The sequence below is a fragment of the Cyphomyrmex costatus genome, unplaced genomic scaffold, assembly GCF_001594065.2.
Source record: "Cyphomyrmex costatus isolate MS0001 unplaced genomic scaffold, Ccosl1.0 scaffold21, whole genome shotgun sequence".
Classification (NCBI taxonomy): Eukaryota; Metazoa; Arthropoda; class Insecta; order Hymenoptera; family Formicidae; genus Cyphomyrmex; species Cyphomyrmex costatus.
Window position 1 is genome coordinate 1,192,221 of NW_017276147.1, and position 10,914 is coordinate 1,203,134.

General features: G+C 28.4%; 1 protein-coding gene across 1 annotated transcript; it reads right to left on the reverse strand.

Annotated features, from left to right (window-relative positions):
• Positions 1–633: 633 nt before the first annotated feature.
• LOC108773486 (cytochrome P450 4V2-like) lies at positions 634–8,598 on the reverse strand. The gene is made up of 10 exons (XM_018539307.1): positions 8,562–8,598; positions 7,794–7,906; positions 6,714–6,804; positions 5,943–6,137; positions 5,655–5,721; positions 4,678–4,804; positions 4,458–4,539; positions 4,223–4,335; positions 3,854–4,091; positions 634–1,096 (listed from the first exon to the last, which is right to left on the reverse strand). Exons 1-10 carry the CDS (start codon positions 8,590–8,592, stop codon positions 756–758), a joined length of 1,398 nt encoding a protein of 465 aa, XP_018394809.1. The 5' UTR covers positions 8,593–8,598; the 3' UTR covers positions 634–755.
• Between the last annotated feature and the right edge of the window lie 2,316 nt (positions 8,599–10,914).

The following is a 10,914-nucleotide window of genomic DNA, read 5'->3' on the forward strand; positions in this document are numbered from 1 at the left end:
TGAACAAATAAATTTATTCTCCCCACTTATCCAATATATGTTTCATCCAATACAAGATAAAAGTGTAAGTAATAATTATTGCTATAAATTATTATTGTAAACGTTTTATTATTATTATAAAAGTAGATATGGTTGTATTAATATATATGTTTTGATATTTTCTATTCGAATCTTATAATGTTAAACACGTATAGATATAATATATATAAAAGGATACGTGCATTATGTACGTTTAGACAATACTCTGTATATTATACAGAGTGTTCAGAAATTCAAGGATAATCTTTATTGGAGCGTAAAACTTCGTAATAAAAAATCAAGTAATAAAAGTGCAATAAGATTATCGTCGAATTTCTGGGCACTCTATATATGTATATTATAATTATGCAATAAAAACAAAATTAATAAAAATTATAATTTTTAATTTCCAGTTTAAGTTGTTTTATCGCAACTCAACGTTGTAACTGTGTTAGACAACCTACTCTTGCATCATAACTGTTTCACAATGGACAGAATGAAGATATTGTGATAGCGATGCAATATCTCAGTTGTTGCAATACCATTTTTTAGTTTAATGCTGAAGATAATTCAAACCGGAGTCGAAACGTATACATTTATTTAACGTATTGTCTGTTAAATTGTTTTTTGCAATATAAACAAACTGCGGTTGACCCTTATGGCCTTGTATATTACATTATTTTCTTGTTTTATTGTATAAAATTTATGTCACAAAAACATATTTGATAGCAAACTATTCATTTCTTCGGCGTGAAATGTATGAATACCTCTTCGCTCGGCCGGAAAATGAGAGAGCCGCCGTACTTAATTGTGTCGAGTGTTTTCACACTTTTTACTCTCCATTTCCTGAGAATAGCAGTCAACACGATTTTCTCTTCGAGTAGAGCGAATCTTTGGCCTATACAGTTTCTCGGTCCAGCGCTGAACGGAACATATGCATACGGGTTCCTATTCTTCGAGTTCTCTGGAAGGAAGCGATCCGGATCGAATTTCATTGGGTCCGGCCAAACCGCTGGGTTTCGATGTGCTAATGCGATCGCTAATATGACGGTGGTATCTTTCGGAAGTATATAATTATCTACAAAAAATTAAATAATTAATATATGTATATGTATGTATATATAATTATTACATACGAAGAATTAACTCAATAATTCTTTCTTTTTCATGAAAAATTTGCAAGAACAATTTATTTGCGAAAACAATTAATTTGAAGATACCGTAGCAAATCGAATATTGTTTGTTAAAACCTAAATTCAATTTTTTTCTGGTTGACGAATTTAACTGATAGACCTCTAGTTGCGGGGCTAGAAGATCAATTTCAAATAAATTTCTCGCGGAAAATCTTTAATTATCAGTATTCGACGCAGATCGTGCGCGTCTAAATCTAAATAAGACTAATCAGAATTTGCACACATTAGTAAATCAAATTCATTTAATCAATTCTAGAAAACGCTAGTCAAAGTTCAAACTCCAAAGATTGATTGTTAATAACAAAGAAAGACATCGCCCTATGTGAGTATGAATATGAGCCTCTCCGAGACTAGTCGTTACTGTTTCAATCAGTTAGACTTGGTATTTATTATACAGAGTGTCCAGAATTTAAATGTCAAAACTTAGAGAGTGGGTAAAGGATTGATAATAAATTAAGAAAAAAAGTAAAAGAAATAAACTCGTTTTTGTTTCGTTTTGAAGAAAATCGCAAAAAAGACGAAACGTAGTTGCTTCGTTTTTGGACATAAAGGAATAGTGTCTTGACCACTCCGATCACCTGATCTGACACCACTGGACTTCTTTGTGAAGAGGGTCCTAAAGCAGGAAGATTATTCGTTGTCAATCAACTCAATAAGTGAACAATTGAGAAATCGAATCGAAGCTGCAATGCACTAAATATCACCAGATCAGTGTTTGGTTGCAACACGAGCTGTCCGTACAGATAATATGCTTGCATTTCTGCAAGAGGCCAACATTTTAAACAATATATCTACATTAAGCAAGAATAAATACAACATGAATAGGTAATTAAAAAAATACAAAAACAAAAATTACGTTTTGTCTTTTTTTCTATTCCTTCTATTTTCTCTAAAACAAAGCCGAAACGAGCATATCTCTCCAAACGTTTTTTCTTAGTTTATTGATTCTCTACACATTCCTGAAGCTTTGACATTTAACTTTCGAACACTCGGTATATTTCTATCAGTCTTCAATCACTTATTCGATTTTAAGTTCGTGAAATGCGGAGTTTTCACGGCAGGAAGCCGAAAATCATCGCAGTTTTTTTTTCATCTCTCAGTGGCATCAAATACAATGATTCTCAGAAAAATCCCTGAAAAGATACGGTACAACCCGGGAGGACTCCTCGCTGCCCGCAAAGCCAATTCAATCAAATTTCTTTAACTGTGTAAGTATGTAATTAAATTTCTTTCACTTTTATTTTATTTTTTATTACATTCGTTTATCTATACTCTCTTTCTCTCTTCTTATCTTTTCTCTATCTTTTTCTTAAATTTTTATAATTCAAAAAATTCCTTAAAACACAACATCTTCCCAGCTTGATTCTCCTCTTGTCAAAATATTTAAGTAGCAAAATAACTTTAAGTAAATCACTCCTTTTCCTGTCTTCAAATTATTTGAGCGGTAAAACGCTTCAAGTCATTTCTTACTCTACTCTGCACGAATTTCTTAAACGATAAAACGCTTCAAGTATTTTGCTTCTTTTCTGTTCACAAATTAACGCTTTGCATAATTCGCTATTCTCCTATCCGCAAATTGCTTAGCCATAAAATACCATTCTTAAACCTTCCCCCTTTTCTCCTCAAGAATTTTCAACATTTTTTTCCACAATCCTACCATTTTCCCTTTTCCTTTAGTTATCGATTATTATCCCTAATAATGAAAGAACTTTTTTAAATAGATGATGTAACGTAACAAACATCGCGTGGAGCGAACGAAGCGCGTGAAAATCGAGTCTTTAAAAGAATTAAATATTCCCATCATGAGAAACATTCAAATTGGGGAATTTATCTTAGAGAAAGCTCGTTGGCAGCTTAGGAGAGCCGTTCTAGGACAAAAACATTGTGACCGCTACGTTAAAAACGTCCGCTAATAGATATATCTGACAGACGCAGGTCACAACTCCATAGATTTTAGAAATGAGACTCTGACATCGAATTAATCCCTATCTCCCTGGAAACAAATTTCTTCCTCTCTCCTAATTCGTTCACTTTCCCGTGAGATAAAATTATTCTGTGAGTCTTGGACGTAACAATATATATATATATATATATATATATATATATATATATATAGTTATACATACATACATATGTATATATGTATGTATAATATGGATTACATTCGTCTAAAAATTGCTGTGCGAGCAGAAATGTTGCGACGCAAAATCCCGATGTGGAACTTTTAAGACACGTCGTTGTAATTATAATCATTACCATGTTCATTATGCTCATTGACCTGCTACAATATATTGCTTGGAGCGAGAGTGTACTAGGGTATTAGTGCAAGCATAGACATGGGCACATTTTTCCCTCAGCATAGCGACTAATACTGAAGATGAAAATAAATAAAGAAATCTGTAATTTTTCAATTTTTCAGCTTTGAACACAAAATCAGCGTCAAATAGATTAGCATGTATATTTTAATCGTAAAAAGAATTTTCATTCTGTGAAATTACTACGAAGAAAGGAGAGGAACGTTAAAACGCTAACTTTATCAGTAATACTATATAGGCATTCCCTAGCTTAATCACTTAAATGAATTTATACAACTCATATGCATTTTTTGAGATTCTTAAGTAGTAGAAAAAATTATATCCTACCTATTTTTATATCTTCCGTTAGTTCCCTTGAGATTACAGGAACACTTGGAAATATACGGAGTGTCTCCTTTATGACTCTGTCAAGATACTTTAATTGCGACAGCTCCTTTACTCTGGCTGGTGCTTCTGAATCTCCAAAAACCTCTTCGAGTTCCTCGTGAACTTTTGTCTGTTGCTCTAGATTATTCCCCAAAAGGAAGAGCGTCCAAGTTATCGCAACCGCAGTTGTATCGTGCCCCTATTAACATTTTTATATTATTTCATACGTCCTTTTAGTAGATATATTATTTTGCTAATTTAATTAAATAAAGAGAAAATTTAATGTTAAAAAAAGTTGGAAAATTTTAATTTTAATTTTGGACGTTTCACCTCAAACATGAACGTGTCGACTTGTGCTCTCAACTCATCATCGGTCAAAGGGGTGTCATCTTTCTCATTCTGATCTAATAATAGATCTAAGAATGCCTTTCTCTTCCGTTTATCTAATATAATAAATTTTATTAAATAAAGAATATTTAGAAAGTAGATCAATTATGTGTAATTTGTAAAATATGTACAATATACAATTAAAATTTATAATACCTAGGTTAAATATTTACAGTACCTATGTTAAATTCATTGTCTTCATTTTCGAGATCTGTATAGTCGTTTTGCGATTGTCGTTCAATCTTCCTCTTATTTATTACCTACATATATAGAATTTATCGTTTTAGATATTAACATGAACATTCCTCAAATAAAATAATGTAAAAAATGTAGTAAAACTTTAACATTGCTTAAAGTTCTTAAATATAAATACAAAGACGTTTTTAGCATGTTTATACCTCTTTTGTAAATCCATGCAATATATCAAGCGCTGATTTAAATTGTTTCCCTGCAGGCAATGAGTAGAACAACCAATCAAACCAATACCACGGTTGAAATAATCGATCCATTATTAATGAAGAAGTTCTAAAAGTACGATTGTCAATTGTCGTAAATAAACTACATATATAATTAATTATTACAACTTAACATTAATTCTTGACATGTAAATGATATGTCTGTTCGCGTTGCATGAAATCCCCAAATAATTTTGCACTTAAAATGAGATAGATAGGTATATATTCGGCGTTAAAAAGAGAGAAAGCGAAGATGGTAAGTGCAAAAAGTGCAAGCAACGCAAACGGACCTAATAACTTATATTAGCACCATTTCATTAATAACATTGTCCGATAAAACATTTTTTGCAACACGAGTATGAATACTCATTCTCTATGTATTTTGTTTTCTAAACAAGGCCAATTATTATCATTATGTCACAATTTGGAACAAATAGTATTATAGAGATAAAAAGTGACTATTGACGTTTTTATGACATTGTCAAAAAATTCATTAATGATTCACAAAATAAGCATTAAAATTTCCAAATTTAAAATGCATTTCGTTTTAATGACTTTTTATGTATTTATAATGCTTTTCTTATATAATATGTGAGAAAAAATTATTACTAAATTACTATATCATCATATCATAAAAATAAAAAACACATCAAAACAAAACAAAATGCAAAAGAGAAATTTTAAAAATTAATCTTTTTACATTAAAAAAATTTTAACAAATAATTGTTTGTTCACAATTTTATAAAAACTTTTATAAATTTGTCATTTTGATGCCATTGTTCTTGAGATTGTAACATAATTTTGTCTAATACACAGATTTATATTCGGCAAGCAAAAATGCATGGAAAGTAACTATTCGCACTTGTGTTGGAAATAGCATTAAACAGTATAATAGCATTATAAAAATTTTGGAAACTGACAGATGTACTGTTGACGTATATTTGGTTACGGCTTCTTGAGCATGTATATTTACACCCATTGCTGTTTCTGCAAGATAATAATTAAAATTATTGACAAAGTATTTATCATATCATGTCGCCTATAGTGCTATGATACAATTTAAGTTAACATATTTTTATATTTTTCTTCCTATCCGTAGAATAATTGATAAAATTTAGTGCAGCAAAAAATATACAACAAACAACACATTTTTTCTCGCAAAATATTATAATTGTATACATATTGTAATTAAAAATATGGTACATTACCGCAGATAATATCGAGAGCAGCATTGATAATAAAAGGAAACGTATTAACGGCTTCTCCTGGATTCTTTTCTATCTCTTTTTGAAGACATTTTGTCAAAATCTCTGCTTTTTCAGATACAACCACAGCAAATTGATCTAATATACTAAAATGGAACGTCGGCCCGATGAGTTTTCTATCATGGAACCATTGTTTACCTAAAGCAGTATTAAAATGTAATATGATATGTAAAAATAAAGTTATAAAAATATCACAAAAAATAAAGAGAAACTTTTACAAATTCACGAGGAAATACTTCGACGTGTAAATTTCATTACTTCTCTCTATTGGTGTAATTTACAAGATTCAAAATTATTTTGACAACCCGAATAGCTACATTTTGTTAAAAAGTGTTATATTTTTATTTTGTATGTATCTCAACAAAGCACATGAAAGATATTACGTATTTAATATTTAAAATAGAAAGATACAAATTTTTTTAATATTGTAATTCAAATAAAAAGATTAATTATTGTCAATTTTAGTACTGGAAATACAAAATATAAAATACTTTTATATGTTTCGTGAAATATGAAATACAAAATATTTTTATGCGCTTTGTCGAAATACAATTGTTTTACAAATACTGTTTTTTTAAATAAAAGTATTTTGAATACATATCCAGCTTCAAAATAAGCAGGAATTTATTTTCAATAGAATTCTAAATGTGAGAAAAAAATAAATACGTAATAAATATATGAGAAAAATAAATATGTGATTTATTGTACGTTTACCTGTAGATAATAAAAGTCCGTTGCCCAACCAAGGTTTCATCGTATCATAGAAATCACCTTTTGTGATATTTACGGTACTGGGAAAAATATGCTGTAAATATTTAAAAAAGGATACAATCGCATAATCCAATAATATAAAAAACTGTATAAAAAATTTTTGTAATATAAAATATACAATCATTAACAAAAAAAAGCAGACCACTAAATGTCAGCACAAGTTTTTGATATATTTGAGTAGCGATACCTCAAATAAAAATCATTATACTGATATGAACAAAAGTTCAAATTAAAGTTTGAACATTCCTCTTGATAACCAATATGCAGATTAAATTTGAATAAATATGTAGATTAGAGGAACCTCTCAATGATTTATATCTTGTACATAACATATGTTGTTAAGATCATGATCCTGAATGATCTTGAGAAAATTTTAACCGTCGAACGTTACTCGTAAAAAAGTTATAAACAAAAAAAGTTTAAAAAATAATGTTTCATTTCTGCTATATAAAATTAAATTTTTCAGCTTTAAATTAATTTCCTGCTTTAAAAACATTACTTTCTTATATAATTTTGATTATATAAATTATATAAATTTGAATTACACAAAGTGTATTACAAAATGACAGGCACATTGAAAGATAAGAAAAAAATTGTCTTATTCAAACTTATTAATCTTATTTATAAATTATTGCAATACTCAGGGAAATTGGTTGCCAGGTACAAAAGTGTATGAGTTTTTAAAATTATTAATTTCCAAACATACTCATATTTGGAACATTTTTCTACAATTTTTTTTTTACAAAGTCGAGATATCCTTATTTGGGCATATTAATTTATGTTAAAATTTAGTGGCTCATCAAACAAGAAACAAAAAGCACATTGTAGAATTAGCCTTACTAGTTCTTTTGTATTACATAAATATTATTTTTAAATTAAAAGTCTTGTACTTAACTATTATTTTATAAATATTATTAGAATGCAAAAAGATGCTGTTTCTACGTACTTGAATAATGTATTATAATAATTATCATAAAAAATATAATAAAAGTTATTTTTTGTTAGTAAATGAATTTTATTTACCTCCAAGTATTCTGGCTTAAACACGTTAACATAAGGTGTGATTCCGATATATTGTACGTATAGTCCGTCTTCTTTATAGTTTTCCATTATCCTTGTATGCAATTTCAAGTGCTCTAATGATTAAATTTATTAATTATTATATTAATAATATATTATTATTAATTTAATTACTATATATATTTAAATATAATTATATAATATATATATATATATACATATATTATATTTAAATAGTAAATTTTTAATTTTAGAGCTGGCTATCTCAAGACGCTGTATTAGTTGAATTATGTTAGAGACAAAAAATAATACACAGATTAATTGCTCCGTATAGCTATTTTCATTTTTCTTATAATAACAAAACACTGCAACATTTTTTGACATCTGAGAAATATATAATTTGGAATTATATTTTACACTTCCACATATATGTAACGTGTTGAACAGATATCTCAGTTTGTCACAAATTTTACAGACTTCAGAATTATGAAATTACGTTTTTAATATATGTAACATGTTGAAGTTTGAACAGATATCTCAGTTTGTCACAAATTTTACAGACTTCAGAATTATGAAATTACGTTTTTAAGAAAAAACTGAGAAATGAAGCTATATGTAACAATTAACTTATTGCAAGTCGGTTGTTGTCTCTGACATGCAACAAATATGACATTTCGAGATAACCGAGCTTTAAGCTGTGTGCAAATATACATACGTAAATGGCATTGTGTACAAAAATAATGATAAAATCTTATGTATAAAGTTCTTTACCATATTCTGATAACTTCATTAACTTTAACATCGAACCAATAACAGGTGTAGATATACATATGTAAATTGCATTGTATAGAAAAATAATGATAAAATCTTATGTGTAAAGTTCTTTACCATATTCTGATAACTTCATTAACTTTAACATCGAACCAATAACAGGTGTAGGTATGTTTTTGATTTTCCGTCGAATGACATAATGATGACGCACTGTTGGCAGAATTGCATAAATCACAACGATGCATAGAGTGCACAGTATCAAAAGGACTAAATCCATTGTAATCTGCAAATACTTCAAATAAATATAACTTATCAAACAGATTCATGCTTATTAGATTTGCAAAAGTAAGACTACATTGACATTACTATGAGATTATGTTGATATTGTTAAAAAGTTATCTCAATATTAATTATACGCACGCACGCTCTCACGCATACATAATACTTAAAAAATATATGAACTATCTGTACTTACCGTTTCTTTAAGTGAATATTACTGCAACACTGAAATTTCTTATTAATATACCGTTGGCATTTGATTTAAATATTGTTTCTTTGACATTGATTAATACTTTGCAATTTAAATTTAAATCATATTTTGTTGAATAATGTAACGTGCAATTAGATATACAACAGAATAATGTTCCTATAAATTCTATAACAAAGAATAATTATGGAAACTTTCGTTCCTCTTAAGTCAAGGTTTAATCACTGAATGAGATTGCATGTAAAAATCATGCTTCACGGTATCTCGATATCCCTTCTCTACCCAACACTTGCCATAATATGCAACAATTGGATGACTAAACCGCAAATTGCGCACTTGAGTTTAAATATTTGAGTTCCTCAGTATTTCCAACAATCAGGAAAATACTATATTGTAAACCGCGCTTTTATAATTAATGAGATAAAACGGAAGTAACTATATATTTAAATTTAATAATGCACGTGGAAAAACGGCTATCGTTACCACGACCAAAAGTCGCTCATTAATACATTTTTTTGGTTATAAAAATCGTATTGTGATAACACAGACTGATATAGGAAAGACCCGGTCAAAAGTTCAAATAGTAACAAATACATCAAAATGTAAGATTTTTGATCTCAACTTTTTTATATAATTAAGAGATAATATATGTTTTAAGATTTATTGAGCATTTTTCATAAATATTGATTTGGTTTTTAAAAATAACCCCGGAATAGGGGTTATATAAAAATTTTTAGAAATAACTTCATGAGTCAGACACATACATACCTACCCTTAAATCGACAGCCTCTTCTTTTATATTTTCTAACCATTTTTATCGTGTTTTCTAAAAGAACATAAAAAAATTGTATTGTCCAATTTAACTTTGCCCAATTAACTAATTTAATTTTATTTAATAATAATTTAATCTATCCAAACAATTTTGCACAGTTTATACATAGCCATATGTACACAGTAAAAAAAATTGCGTATTTATGTTAGGAACGATCCTCTCACGTCTGTGTTAACAGTTTGAGTTGAATTTTTTAATAGGTTAGGTTTATATCGAGTGTTAATTTAACATAATGTGATTATGTTGTTTAAATATTTTGTGTGAAATTGATATTCAACGTTTCTTAGTGGACTCAAAATGACACAATTTATGAGTAAATGGACAAAGTAACATAAAAAAAGTGTGTTTTAAAACGTAAATTCTAAGATAAATGAATAAAATACGTGTTAATTTAACACATCATAAATGTTTATTTTTCGAAAAAAAAAAATGCCCTTACCACGGTTTGCTTGCTAACTGTATCAATATAGTATCTTTTTTGTATTTATTTTCTTACACTAAACATATGTTCATCTTGTATTAAATTAACCCAAAAATTTGAGTGGACTGTCTGCGACATGCAGTTATGTTAAATTCGGCACATTTTTTTTAGTGTGTATAAAGAGATTTATCTAATTATATTTTTATCATAAAGACGCACGTAAAATATGATTACATAATTTTTTGTGTAATATAAAGGACGGTGAAGTATGGACAAGTAAAAATAACAATATTATATAATACCAATTGCACCAACCTAAACATTCTGAATTTCGCTAAACAGTCAATGAATTTAATATAATAATAAACAAACTAATTAATATAAGCACCAATTGCATGAATAAATTTTTTTAATTTAAATCATGGAAATTGTTGTCACATCGTTGAATTATTTAAAACTCTCTTCATGGTTGAAAGTATAAGTCTCTTCTCCCAAGTAAAAACAATTCCACAAACGCAATTTAGAGGATGTTTCCGGACGAGCTAATTTCAATGATTTGATTTTTATTAAAGATTGTGAATGCTTGAAGCAGTTGGTTAAATATAGCCTCGAT

Excerpts from the sequence above, each read along its gene's own strand:
- LOC108773486 (XM_018539307.1), bottom strand. The coding sequence starts at position 8,592 with ATGTTAAAGTTAATGAAGTTATCAGAATATG. Across the intron at positions 6,805-7,793 it reads TTAAGCCAGAATACTTGGAG|CATATTTTTCCCAGTACCGT; the intron begins GTAAATAAAATT and ends AAATATTTACAG. Across the intron at positions 4,540-4,677 it reads TGCATGGATTTACAAAAGAG|GTAATAAATAAGAGGAAGAT; the intron begins GTATAAACATGC and ends CTATATATGTAG.